The 14,783-nt window shown below is 43.9% G+C and overlaps 2 protein-coding genes across 4 annotated transcripts in view; one reads left to right on the top strand and one right to left on the bottom strand.

Moving 5' to 3' along the window:
- Window positions 1-291: 291 nt before the first annotated feature.
- LOC26535749 lies at window positions 292-712 on the bottom strand. Its single transcript, XM_015199175.2, has one exon. The coding sequence runs from the start codon at window positions 641-643 to the stop codon at window positions 464-466; it is 180 nt and encodes a 59-aa protein (XP_015054661.1). The 5' UTR covers window positions 644-712; the 3' UTR covers window positions 292-463.
- An 8,468-nt stretch (window positions 713-9,180) lies between these two features.
- Window positions 9,181-14,783, top strand: part of LOC6526423 (roundabout homolog 2) — a 39,350-nt gene continuing 33,747 nt past the window's right edge. For 2 of the 3 annotated variants that reach the window (XM_039370463.2, XM_039370465.2), the window contains exon 1: window positions 9,181-9,751. In XM_039370463.2, the coding sequence (XP_039226397.1) occupies window positions 9,463-9,751 (289 nt within the window). In that variant the 5' untranslated portion in view covers window positions 9,181-9,462. The remainder of the gene's footprint in view (window positions 9,752-14,783) is intronic. The other variant, XM_002087506.4, reaches the window with a different exon arrangement.

Raw genomic sequence — 14,783 nt, 5'->3', positions numbered from 1 at the left:
TCGTTTACCCAGAATAAATTTGTTTCAAATAAGGTGCAATAAATAATTATAACAAATTTTTGGGCTTTGAATAGTTTAATTGTGAGGCACTGTAGGCAACCTATGGTGCTGAATAATAATTTCTTTATGGCCCTTGTACTAAAAAGTTTACTGATTGAGAAATCATTCGCCAGTATTTGGATGTTTATTTACTTAGAAATTTTCTGAAGTATCAATACATTTTATTGAACTTTGTCCCATCTCCTTGATCATCAACTTCCTTCTTGTCAATTTCCCCCAATTGACGGCCCTGCACTTCCTTATGCAAATGAAGCTTGTGGCTGATTCTCATCGGAGATCATTAATTTTAATTCCGAGTATGCCACACAAAATCTTTGTAAGTATAATTAACCGCCAATGCAGCCGAAGCCAAGCCAATCCCAAAAAGCCATCAGCAGCAACTGTTTGCAGTGACATCCATGAGCTACTTACTCGGATGAGTTCTACTTAAGCCTGTTTGCGCAACATCCACTATGTGTTCCGAAGACATTTTCGGCTGCGAAGGAATGTTAATGCTACAAATACAGCAAAACATATTCCGAGTCATTAGGAGGAGTCCCCCGACTTCCACGGAGGGTTGGCAAACATGGCAGAAGGTGAACATCAATTTTGAAACATTTTCCCCAGCTCTCGAAACAGTCCAAATCGATGTCGATGGGCACGCCCCGCAGGGTATAACACTGGAAAAATATTAAAATATTATATTAATAATCCTAATTTATGAAGCCGATTGTTTCCAGTTTTATTTGATAAAAAAAGGCTACACTTTTTTTCAAAAGCGGTCAGGAATCATGTTATATATATGTAAGAATGTCAAATCAATTTTTCATAGTGTACCATTCCGTATCTGAGGCCTTGCTGATTTGTAGGTGTTGTCGTCTTCATCTCGCCAGTTTAGCTGGCCTCTCCGATTTACACTGTGGCCACACAATTATGCTCATCAACATCCGTCAGTTTCTTCGGCGGTGGAAAAGTGTTAAGTAATGAGTTAATCTGCAACAAGACTCGCATGATTAAGTGCTCTGGGCCTGTTCGCACTCGGGAGGAGGTGGAGACTTCGCTTGGGGATGGGGCTGAGGTCGAGGTGGAAGTGGATGTGGATGTGAATTCCGAATCGGAATGGAGGTGGGCGAGTTAAACGGAGGTGGTTGCCGCCGAGAGTGGGTCTTTAAATAGATTCGTTCTGACCAGGCTTCGGGTTCACTGTGGTATGTCCTCTAATGCCACTAAAATCCCAATGGGAATTTGTCTTGATAAAGATTTTAAGTGCATCATCTAAGTAAAGTCAGTCATCTTAACATATATGGCATATTGGGAGAAATAAAACTATATATAATACCCAGCTCTTGTTGGCTTATTTTGCCCCACTGTGCGATGGGCCACTGATAAATTATGATTGTGGCTGAGCAGAGTGAGCAGATTGAGCAGATTGAGCAGACGATTTGCTCGAATGCTGAGCCGCGCTTATTATTTATCACGCAAATTGAGTTAATGTGGCCGAGATTAAGGACTAGCTGCGATCACAGGGCACCATTGATCATCCCACCTCCAGACATCGCCTGCCGGCCTTATCAATTTGATAAATTACGATATAGATACTCGCACAATGGAGCACCGGTATCTAAGTAGGTGAGTGTGGGGTGTCCGGGCCACAAGTGAAATGTGGTCAACGGAAAAGTGTAGTAGCCCCTAACTGTGATTGACATAATTGGGCGCACCATAAACGCAGCAGTACAGTGGAGCCCATGGTTTATGATCGCCACCACAGACAATGATCAATTACAATGAGCAATCTGAATCATAAATATTGTCAGTTTGACGGCAGCGAAAAGTAAAAATAAGGAAAAACAACTCGGTGCGTTGATTTTCCTTTATGCCGAAACTCCAATTAAAATTGAGATTATGATGGAGCACTGTTGCTTAAAAGAGAAGCAACAAAACAAACTGAAATAAATAAGAGAAATAACTAAAAAAAACTGAAGAAAAAAGTGAACTTCATCCACGCCAAGTTGCAGTATTTTTGAAGAAGGTGAACCCACAGCGAGCCATAAATTATAATTATCGACGAGATTAACTCTTTGCCGCGCCACTTAACTGCGATGACACACGCTCCCCAGACGTCTTGCAAGTGCGACAGAGGCGGCTGATCGGAGAACGAGACGGAGATACCGCAGAGGTGGATCCAACCAAAGACGCGTCTTCTGCTGGAAGAAAGCAGCCGCAGATAAGCGACAAAGACGACACTAAATCGTGTGCGATAGCAGCGCGAAAGATGCGTAGACCAAGAAGGGGTAGACACTGACATTCCCTGTAACTATATACAAATATTGATATTTTTTATAAATTTTGTATGAATCAAGTTTCGAAAGATACCAGTTGGACTAAGAAAACTTATATAAAAAAACCATTTATAATATTATAATGGTACATAACCCTTGAGAACCCAGCGCTCCTTTATTTTTTAATGTCGTTCTTCGACTGTGGTTGTCATGTCATTACCCCTTCGAAAATACCTATCGACGATAATTTCAATCTTACATGACACATTCCCGTATAAAAAAAAAACAGTGAGAGATCGGAAAAAAGGGTTGCAGTGGCTAAAGACAAAAATAAAAGTTATATTGCAGGAAAGAACAGAACTTGCATCTCCCTGAGGAACATTCCTTATTTTTTGGCGATAACTTCAGCCGGCGGCTACTTCAATTGATATTTCCAGGCAAACAAAACGCAAGAAGCTCGAAAAATTTATGACCCCCTGCGGTTTTATCGACGCCTCTGCGACAGCAGAACCCTGATTCGGATTCTGTATTCCGGATTCGGATTCGGATTCGGATCGGTGCTGTGTTCATCCGACGATTGAAATGCGAGCGAAAGACACGGGAATCGAATCCGACATTGTCACACAGCTAACAAACAAAAACTGTAATAATCATAATGGGGGAAGAGGAACATTGTTTTTTGTGTCTTTTAGCTCAAATTTGCCATGGCGATGAGTAGAGTTCGACTTCGAGTTCTGAATTTGGATCTGGATCTGGGAATTCTGTTTCCCAGACCAGACCCATTTCATTCAGTACGCACTTCATTCATGGCTGCGATTCGGGATGCCCTCAACCCTGTAACAGTATATGTATCTGTATCTGTATCTGTATCTGTATCTGTATCTGTATCTGTATCTGTATCTGTATCTGTATCTGTATCTGTATCTGTATATGCATCTGCATCTGTAGCTGTAGCTGTATCTGTAGCTGCGACTCTATCTCGTTGCGTTGGTAATTTTCAATTTTTATAGGCATCTTGGGTCGCCGACACTCTTGACCTGCAGATAAAGATTGTTTCCTTACCCAGCCACGCCTCACTTTGCTTCTCCTCCCCATTCATGACACAGCACAAAAGCTAATGCTTAATTATGGCAAATTGCAAATTGCAAATAGAGGCCGTAAAAAAATTAACACGAATTTCATTTGTGTGTGCCGTTCGGTTCCCCACTTCCTCCCAGTTCCGCTGCACCGTCCCCGTCCCTCCACTAAATATTTTAATTAGCTCCGACGATCATTAAACTTGGGCGGGGAAAACGGAGCGTTTTACGATCTGCCAGAAGCAACAGCTCGCAACAGCGACTCGGCAGTGAGCTGTGTTCTTGTGTCGAACGAGTTTGCACAATAGGATCGCCCCGAAACGAAAACGCAAACGCACTAAAACTTAATCATGAAACCCAGTCGGCTAACTGGAACATAAACAGGGATCACGGATCGAGCCTGGCAATGAAATTCGAGGCACATTCTTTCGGGCCGCAAGGGGATTAGTCAACAAACTTTGGCAGTTTACAGCTTTCTGCTAGGTATTTTCGCCTCTCGAGGATTATTATTCGTCCAGACGAAGTCCCATAAAAGTCAGACGTTTTCTAGGGGTTAATTAATAATTATTTGCCTTCTTAATTCTTCCATTTCTCTTCATTGTGGGTGTCTTGGATGATAGATCAGAGGTTCCAAGAAAACATTGGGATCACCATCATTATCATCATCACCATCATCGTTATCAGCAATATCAATGATGGTCGGTGCTTCCTGTCTGTGTTTGGGCTACTCAAGTCGATCAATCCCCGAGACCCATAAGAACCCGATGTCTGCATCTTCGCTTTTTTATAAATTCTCAAATTATCAGTTTATGGCTGCTTTTAGTTTTATGAACCGATCACGTACTAACCATTCAGACGCGATCATTTCGCCAGCGCCTTTGCCATTGCCAACGGCACTGCTCAAATCTGTCCCTCTTTCCCAGTTGGGTACGGTGGCTCATCGCTAAGACGAACCTTGCTCTCGTGGATTTCCTTGAAGCAACACATAAGCCAAACTGACAAGTATCAACCAAGGTAGCTGTGTAACCAAGGCATATTTGTTTCAAATTGAATGGCTATCTTTCAGTTTGGGTGATCACTGCCATTCTATTTTCGCTTCTTTCCCCCGCGAATCCCTTTCTCCCAGAAGCCGCCGTGCGAATCTTCCGCCGACTGGCTGATGGGACCGGGATCCCGCTCCCCATATCTATATCTGAACCCCCCTCACCTTCCCCGAGCGGATGCCTTTGTTATTGGGGCTGGCGGAGCCGATCCGCTTCATTTTCAGCGCATTTTTATCGGCTGCACAGCTAATTAAAAGTGAAAAAGAACGTCGAAGAGGCCAAACTGCGGTTCCCGAGGGTCTTCGTGGCGCTGTTAGTTTGGCAGAAATTTAACAAATTATTTAATGATAGATGGTTCTTAAATTGACTGCCTGTCTGGATGCCTAACAATGGCTTATTGGCGGTATTAAGTGATTAGGCGAAGGGGAGCGGGGATATGGATTAGCTACGGCTAAAGCCCGATGAACTTTCAATCGCCATCGCCATCGCAATTCAATGGTACTTGAAAAAATGGAAATGAAATGCTCATATGAAAAGGGCAAGCATTAAACAAACAAATGACAATTTGAACATTTCGTAATCCCCCAGTGTCGCACAATTGAAATATGTAATTAATTATGCCCATAGGCGGTGGTCGCCTGCTGTTTATTTTCTGCTACCAGAAAACAACTAAAATGGAAACCGAAAAACAACAAACACTTTTTTCGATAGAAATCTACAAAACTATTTGCCACACATTGGAAAACGTCGGGGGTTTGGGACTTATGGATTGTTAGATTGCTGGATTGTTGGATTGCTGGATGGTTGGGTTTTCGGAGGGACCGCCAGCAGCTTCAAAAGCGTCGCTGGCTTTTTGTTTTTGTTGCTGCTCATATTTCGATTTTAATGAATCCACTCTATGATTATCTGATTACGAAACACTGTTCCCCAAGCCGAAAAAAGCGCCACACAAACAAACCATTCAAATGAAATACTCCCGCCCACTCAAACAAAAAGCTGAAAAAGCTGCATGCACGACTGAATGCATGAAGAGTTATCGCCATCGCCGTCTCTTTCTCCGCTATTGCCGTCTCGCCTGGTGGTCTTTTCGGCGGCGAACTACTGAAAATATTAATTAAAAGCCATAAAAGCAACAAATGTTAATAAGCAGTTATCATCGCCTGCACATCGAAATCCAAACTCATTTCAAACGAAAATTAAGGCGCATGCTAATTCTACAACCATTTGCAAATAAATGTGCTCTAATTGCGGATGGAATAGGGTAGTTTTGATCGTTTAGTTGGAAGTTGGATTAAAGTTGATATAAATACTTACAAATGGGATATTCCTAAAGTATTGAATAGTTTAAAGCAGGTCTAAATGGGGTTTAACTATCAATCTATCATTTCACTTCATTTTCAGTAACTACCAATAGCAAACTAGAAATCCCTCAGCTCGGATTTATTCCTTAATACAATACACCGATTTTGCCAGCTTAGTTTTGTAATTAAACATGAAAACAATCATTATTTGGTTGCATTATGCTGGCTATATCCCCATAATTCACCCAAACTTTGTTATTTTGCTAGCATTTACTTCGTTTATTTTCCGGCCATCAGAATGCAGTCGCTGATTTCTATTGTTCGAGCTAGTTAAACTTTTATTGACTTTTAATTTCATTTGTAGCATTCAGTTTATGCTAATGGGATTAGCATTTTATGGGGAAGCTGCGGCATTTTACGCATATTTTTTGGGGGCAACGGGATTAGAGAGTGTGTTTTTGTGATAGATGATGTGTGAACGGCATGGACTTGCTATACACTGCCAGCAAGCCACCTTTAAAAGGCGTAATATTTTATTGACACTCTCGGGAAACTTTTTAATTACAATCATAAGTCATTGTGGAAATCATAGAACAGCACTCCTGCCCATAAATTTCACACTCAACTCATTTCCTGCTCATTATCATATATCCAGCAATTGTACAAACCTCAGACGCAATCTCAATGCGTTCTGGGTTGGGCTTTCAGTTTTCTGTCTTCGGGGAGGCTCAATCGTATTGGTACACTCAGCGAAAAAAAGCTGCCTTTTAAACCCGATCGAATTGCCTTTAAAAAACTGATAACCATTTGGGAATTGAAGACACTCGCTTGTTTAGAGGGTTCTATATTTCTGTAATTCTTATTGAGTAATTTAAGTAATTTCTCCCAGTGCATAGCATGGAAATGGGAAGGCAGAAGCAGCCACACTCGCGGCCTGTCCAAAAAACCCACTCAATAGGGGTTTGGCACTCGAGTGGGCGTTCGGCGTCTTCGGATACGTGGTGCGTTCGTGTGTAGCTGTATCTGTATCTTTCGGACGTATTTCGTATCTGAGTCCCCCCATCCGCATCCGCATCCGCATCCTCACTCGTGTGCTGTTTGTCCACGGGATTTGTGGATGGGCGGATCCCTGGAGATGTTGGGGAAGGTAATCATGCTGTCACAGTCGCTAATTTCAATTATCTTGAGTGTGCACGTATACGTAATTTGTTTACTTTTGAGCGCACAAATGGCCCGAGAAATGAAAAGAAGGCAGCGCATCCTTCCAATAAACTTAAACACGTACATTAAAGTGCATTTATAAGTTTCGTGAGCTTCGCCTTACCCTTTCCCTTCCCCTCCTTGCCGCTCATCTTTTTCGGCTTTGGCTTGACAATCAAAATGTCATTTCATTTCGTTTGGAAGCTCGCAAATCCGCAATTGAGACGCAACTTACATGTCATTACCAAGGCTTAAAGCAGCCGACATGACAGACAAACAGTCAGTCAGTTGGCTGTGTGACAGAGAGGGGACGAGCTGGTGGCAAAGGGCAGGGAACAGAGAGGGCGATAGGGCCAAACATGACAAAGGCAGTGTCAACATTTCAGCCTAGATAATTCAGAGTGCAGTGCCGTGTTGCCAAACTTCTTGGCCGCTCTGTTTTGGTAAGGTCATGTGTAGGCAGGCTTAATCGGGCCAGCTTAGGATGTAAATATTATGGGTGCAGATCAGAAATCCATGCTTGTATCCAACAATCCTTTTACTTTAGTTGGGTAAGAGAGCTAAGGTAATATATATTATAGTACTATATCGCTGCAGCGTTGCCCAACTTCACTGGAGTGCTAATGAAGCGTGGCAACCGGGCTCAGATATCTCGCCTTTCAAGCAGAGCAACTCGCCCTGGCTGTAAATTGGCCAATTATCAGCATTTGAAATATGGTTTACCTGCCACAAATTCTCTCTTGCCTCTACCTGGATTCTTCGCCTCTATAAAAGGTGAGCGGCAATGGGAATCGAGAATAGGGATTCGAGAGTCGGGATCGGAGAATTGGAGGGACAGGGACTTGAGAAGGCAACAAACTCACATACGCCGTACGCACTTTGACCTTTCTTTCTCGCTGAGACAATGCACATTGTGAAGCATTCTCAGATGGGGAATGGGAATGAGAAAGGGAAGGGGCAGGGGAACCCACACCTGCCCGCTCCTAAATGCACGCACAGTTCCTTTATAGGAAAGGTACACACCTTTATTTTACACTTCTCTTCTTCTGGTCGTCGAATGTATCTGTATCTTTTCTGAGCACCGGCATTAATGAACTGACTTCACACTCGGCCGAAAGACTCTGCCACTCTACCTGGAGGAGAAGTTATTGATTATTTAACAAACGCTGGGAAATTAGGCAGCGATTTATAGAGGAAAGCCCTTTCGGATATGCACTTTGATAAATTAATACAATATCGTCTAGCTGGCCATTCAATTGATTTCGAAATTCATTAGCGCGCAGAGGCGTCTACTCGTACTACAGATATTGGGACAGTGTCGAAGAACGGGTCTCCACTTTGATTTTGATTTCTATTCATCGCATTGTGAAACGGATCGTCTAGAACTCTGTGTCTGGTCTGGCTTTATTGCAGTTTGGAAATAGATGAGCTAACAGCTGGAGAGTGAGTGGGGCACTCGAGCAGATTAGATAGCAAATGGTCGCCCCTTTGGAGTCATTCTTTCGACTCTCCTCTGTGTCGACAGAGTGTTAAGGGGACGCAGTGGAGCCAGGGGCAATAAAGCGCAACAAGTAGGGATTATCCGAGCTCGAAATGTTTACGGATTCGGATTTTTGGTTTTTCGGATGGAAATGAGCGAGGCTGAGCGGCACAAAGGCTGGCAATTTGTTGGCTTGACAACGTGAAAAAGAGTTGAATGATCGCATAAACATGGAGAAGAGTTTAAGATAAACAAGTTGAGCTTGGAAATGGATGTGGCACGCTGTTAAAGTCCGTCTGAATATATTTACTAAATCTACTAAATGAAGCAGATTATTAATGTCACCTTCTATACACAATCGAATGAATGCTGGACTGTGTGTGTTGTGCTGAAATGAATTCCACAATCAAAAGTCAACTTTGTTCGATATCCTTAACTGAAATACTGAATATCCCATGTTGAAGGAGTCCTGAAAGTCCTTTGAAGCACACACATACTTATAGCAACAATTCACACCCACTTCATAGCCATAGCAACATGATGATGCACCATTCCGAACGTTCCGCCCGAAATGTTGCCGACCAGACGCACGTGGATCGGAACGAGTGGGCACGGAACAAAACAATCCGCAACGGCAGTAAACAAAGCACCAACGCGTTCCACAGCATGCAACAAGCGAACGATTCGGGACGACTGGGCGATTCGGAACGGCGCACGAAGCGACGGAGCCGAGGCGAAACGAGAATTCGTTCCTCAGTCGCATTTCGATTGTCAGCCGGTTCGCATGTGCCGCGGATACAGATACATCCGTTCAATCCGTCGGGTTCCGCGCGTCGTCGTTCCGGGAAACGGACTTAGTGGCGCCGCCATGGATTCAGATTCAGATTGCAGCGAATAACAAACTCGGTGGGATAGAATAAATACTGTGTGTGCCAAAACGAGGAAGGAGAAGAAGATCCGAAAGATTGCGCGTATCGGGAAATGAGTGCAAATCTATTTTAAATGGTGTGCAATTAAGGAGGCGAAACGAGAATACTTGACAAAATGCATTTGTGCGAGATGCGTGGCATGCCGCAGCGGTTGCAACCTCAGTGTTTAACCAACGAAAGCGAATTTCAAATGAAAATCAAAATGAAAAGTAAAATGAAAATTAAAATCAAAAATAAAACTGCCAGCGAGATCAAACGCCGACACAGAAACAATCGAGACTTTCATGGGGAGCGGCTAAAAATAATGCCAGTCGATCGCGACTCTCGGAGTCGACGAGCGGTATTCCCACTGCTGCTGCTCCTCGCGGGATTAAACGGATTAACTCAAGTCGGAGCGCTCAAGGGTAAGTGTCAACAGATGCAGCTCCAGAGTTGCATTTGCAGCGCAGGGTTGCAATGTGGGAGCACTGAGTTGCACCGTTTGCATTTGAAGGGCAATATGACATACTATTTCCATTTGCGGAGGCAGGGAAAATCCTTGGCGATCGCATATGAGTTGCCGCCCCATGTCGCTGCACTCCCCATTTATTTATTAGCGTCATTTGTTTCCATTTACGTTTTTTTGTTGGTCGACTCCGTCTTTTGGCTATTTTTGGTTGCAACACACGCGGTCGGGCCGCAACAACAAAGTGAAATTAAGGCACTGCGGTTTATTTATGCCTGCAACGTTCGCTAATGGATTTTAAGGCCGCTTTATAGACAACGCGACATCGACTCTGCCCATAGACCCATTATTCATGCCTCTCTCTCCCGATTCTCATTAGAGATGCACATATTGGGGCGAAAACGACTTTTCGTTTTCGGATGGGCGTAGCTGGATGTTTGGGCTTTGGCAGGGCATCGCAATCGGTATCGTAATTCCCGAAATCTCTCAGATGTTCTCTGCAGGTTGGGGATGGTTAAGAAGTATCTATTAGTATGGATTTAAGAACAATGCTGCTTATTTGAGCTCTCTTATCACCACATTACGAGCAACAAAAAACTAATGCTAACCCACTGAACCCACTTAGGGATCACATTTGGGAAAACTAAATACAACTTACAAAGAATGCAGAGATCGTATTACACATCGAACCCAGAAACCAAAGTGAACAAAATGCATATGTGGAAAATGAGTTGGATGAGGGTAAATCGAAACACAGAAAACGTAAACCCCTAAGGGAAGATATCGGAAAAGATCACTCACCATCCCAAACCCAAACCCAGGCCCGAAACCAAAACCGAACTTTAGATAAATGAGTAATGAGTTCGAAAGACTAATCAAGCGAGTGTAGTTGCCCCGCACCAATCTCGCAACTGATTACAGGAAAATCAAACAAAGAATCGAGTTTGTGGCTTTTGTGGTCGAGATGGCAAGTTCAAAAAGAAAACTAAGGCGAAATGGTTTGAGGTTGGCGGGTTAAGGAATGGCAGTTAAGCAACGCTTTTGATTGTAGACCCTTTGGCAATTTCATGGCTCTATAGCTTCGCCGATAAAAACATATATCTAAATGAGCTTAAGTCGTCACACCCCTTGCAACGCTGAGAACGCTGAGAATGTTGTAATCTAATGCTTATTAAACGCTTTTTAATGCCAAACCAACGACGCCCAGTCCGCCGATATCGTCCATGGACACACGCAATTCGGATTCGGATTGGGATTGGGATTTTTGAATTCGGATTTCAGTAAACCCTCGAGCACGCAACCTGAGGCTGTGTGTTGCAGCACCGAGTATCTGTATCTCAGTGTCCCCATCCCGAAAACAGAAAAGCGAACACCGAAAACCCCGATGTGACGTGGCAAGTGTTGCACGCGACGTCGCCCGTCGCCCGTTTGATATAATAAATTGTATAAAATTATCTGCACCGGCACACGACAGGATTTTGTTCAGTTCCTCACTGGAACTTAACTGGTGGTGTGTGACCAGCGAAATCCAGTTAGCCATCCAGCTTTTGGGTGGTGGGTCAATCGCAGTCGGCTTGAGAATCTGTCGGGGTCATAAGAATTATCGCCCTCGACACAAAGTTGCAGGGTTGACAGCCTTGGCAACCTTCTAATGCCACTCTGGGGAGCGTTTTTCCAGCTAACTGGACTGACTGCACTTCTCTTTTTGTTTTTTCTTCTTTTTTTGCTTTTGACTCCGGGGGTGGCAGTGTAAGTCTATCCTTTCCTTTGTCTTGGCCGTTTATGTTGGCATTTTTTGTGTTTTTTTTTGGCAAAAGCCTTTCGGCTCTTGTGCAATTTTCTCATGTGCATTATGCGAAAATTGGGCTAAGTAGCGGTCTCTGGCTTAGTTCTCCTACTTTCCCGGGCGAAAGAAATGGAGTCAAGTGCTGTGGCAGCTCCGTAGCATGTTATTTGTTCAATCACATGATTGCCCTACCACCAATCGCCCGGCACTCAACGAGATCTCCCATTTGCTCCCAGCTGCAGGCTGGATAATGAGGGGTCTCCTGGGCTAGTATCCATAGCTATAGCTTACACTGATACGTTGGCACACAGTTTGGGGCATGGATGTGATTGAAAGTCGGGCCCATGTGGGTGGAGGTGTTGCAAGTTGGCTGGCGAAAGGTATTGCGGATAGCGACGTACTTCTAGGGATATTTGAAAATAACGACTGGCACATGAGTGAAATGTTTTTAATCTTATGTAGTTTTACTTCCAATAATAAAACCAATTTGGTTCGAATTCCTTGGCCAACATATCGCCACTCCTTGAGGAAAAGCGTTTACTACTAATTGCAACTACCCGTGGCCTCAGTACACCTAAGAGCACTCGATCTCGAGTCGGCTATTTGCCAGCCAAACAATAATTAATTATTTAAAACAACAGGACAGAATCAAGAACCCAGAACGCAGGCTCCAGAGCCCAGAGACATCGGCCTAAAAGTCTGGAGATCTGAAAGAGTCTGAAAGGCGACTTGGACATGGTCAGCTGGGTAGTCGGAGCCAAGTTTTGCCTACGCAAAGATTTTTGTTATTTCTTGCTTCCTGGAGATCTGGAGACCCCGCCTGACAGCCAGTCCAGCGAACAGTGAATAGTGTATATATGTGGGTATATCTGGGTGCTGGGTGCTGGCCGTACTTGATATAGCCGTGGGTTTTATGTACATTTTGTTGCCGTTGCTCGGCGCTGTGGCTGTGATATTAAAAATAAAGGAAAATTAAGCCTGGCAGCCGCGTAAAATGCAAACTTGCATCCGAAATGTTGCAGTTATGCCAGTTGGCGTTTAAAGCCGTTGCTGTTGCTGTTGGCCACATTTTTGCATGCAATGCAATGCAATGCAGTGCCTGGAAAATGGTTATTCGTTTTTCGAGAAGGCGTTACTGCTGGATTTTCGGAAAAGTTTTTTCGGCCCGTTTATATTCGTTCGTGGTGCTTTGCTCGGAGCAAATCTGAGCCGAGCTTGGTGAGAAAAAGGTTCGCAAATTGCATTGGAAATGCTATGAGCCAAGGAGTTTTTCGAGGGGGAAAAGAGTTTTGGGGAGGGCTGCAACTGGAGGAGGATATGCAATTCTGGTGGGGTCAATCAACATGGAAATTTGATTCACAAGTTATGGGAAAAGCAATGCGGGAAATCGACGGGAGAAAGGCTTATCTTTGTGAGATTCATTGAAATCTTAGTTCCTTAGTTCAACATCGAATTCAATAGAGAGACGAGATACTAACGCCATAAGCCAGCCATTATTATCCTTTGGCCGCTGGGAAAACAGTTTACAGTTAGGAAAATGAGTTAACTGGGTGGATCAACAAGTTTCGCTCGGCTAATACGTATTTAATTACACAAATCTGAAATTTCCTGCTGCCCCGAAAAGAGGTTTGTCTTTGTCTTTGTCATTTATCCTTAAGCAAGTCGTCGTCGCCAGAGATTTGCATATTTGCACTTGATGATGCTGCTGCTGCTGCTGCTGCTGCTTTTGCTGCCAGTCGCAAGTTGCAAGTTGCTAGTTGCAAGTCGCTGCTGTGGCAGACATGGCCGCCAGCAATCGCCAGCATTTGGGGCTCGGTTTGAGTTCGGGGCTGGGGCTTAAGTTTCAGCTGCCTACGCGCGGCGAGGAAATTATGAAAAATTTTCAAAGAATCGCCTTGAGTCATCGTTTGCAGTCAGTTGCCACAACGTTGGCGTTTGGATTTTTCTCTCTCTATTTTTGCCTCATTCGGAGTGGGTCTGAAAAGTTTTTTATAATTTGTTAACAAGCCCAAGGAGATCGGCGCCGTGGAGTCCGCAATGCCGGCAATTATGACAAGTTGACAAACGGCTTAATCTCAATCGGCGACTTGCTGTGCGATCCTCGAATCTCCGAGGATGCGCGGCATTTAAATCAATGAGCCTGGAACTCTCCTCTATTCGAATTGATTTGACTCGAATCGAATCTACTCGATTGTCCATCGCTGGACGTTTATCGCATTGCGGATATCTAATATCTGGAGGGGAACAACGACTGCGACTCCAATGGGAAGTCTAAGTCCAAGAGCCGTGTCTAAAGTCTTGCCAGCGAGTGCGACACATGCAAATTGGCCAATGTTGCTAAACAAGTTTCGCGGTTGTTGCATTTGCGGCTTGTACTCACCTGCGTACGACGACAACAGCTACAGCAACAGCAACAACAGCAAGTTGCAACGACAACAAACATGCAAAAATTGGATTGCTGGCTCTGCGTGCAAATAAGGCAACAACAAGGTGAAGTTAAAGCCAAAGCAAGTTGGCTATAAAAAGGCGCTGCCGTTGCAGACAATCAGCCATAAATCTAAATGACTGTCAACCCAGGCGAAACCTACAATGGAGCCTTGTTCTTGCAGCAGCAACATGTTGCTGCTGCAGTCCCCCCACCTCACCACTTACCCATCCCCAACTCACGCTCATTTGCTGCCATTGGCGGCCGCTGATAAGACACTGAAATATGCTAAAAAGCTAAAATAAACTTGATATTGATATTGCGGTGGCATTGCCAGTGCCATAAAGCAGAAAGCATTTAGTTAGGGCTCATGTCCCATGCAGAAGGAATGCACTCTACCTGCTTGGGAATGCTGGAGCAAAAGATGTCTTTGGTGGACACCATATTGTGCAATCTAATTAAAATGGGCAGCTAAATGTCCAGAGAGCTAGGATATTACTTTTACAATTTATTGTTACTCTATATATGCTCTAATTGCTTTGGTTAGATAACGAAGTGATCTTATTTCTTTCCTCTTTTAAATTATTTAAATACAACAAATGGCACTTAAGCTGCCCCTAAATTAGATTACTATGTATAAAATATTCAACGACTTCATTCCTCTCCACTCACTCACTCACTACCCGTAAGCCTCTCAAACAAATCACGCATAAATTTCCCATGAATTTCCCCGGGTAACCAGAGCCTGGTCACTGGAGTTAGGCACTTTTAGTGCAGGTA

The sequence above is a fragment of the Drosophila yakuba genome, chromosome 2L, assembly GCF_016746365.2.
Source record: "Drosophila yakuba strain Tai18E2 chromosome 2L, Prin_Dyak_Tai18E2_2.1, whole genome shotgun sequence".
NCBI lineage: Eukaryota > Metazoa > Arthropoda > Insecta > Diptera > Drosophilidae > Drosophila > Drosophila yakuba.
Note: the sequence above shows the minus strand (reverse complement) of the source record. Positions and strands in the feature narration are given on the sequence as shown.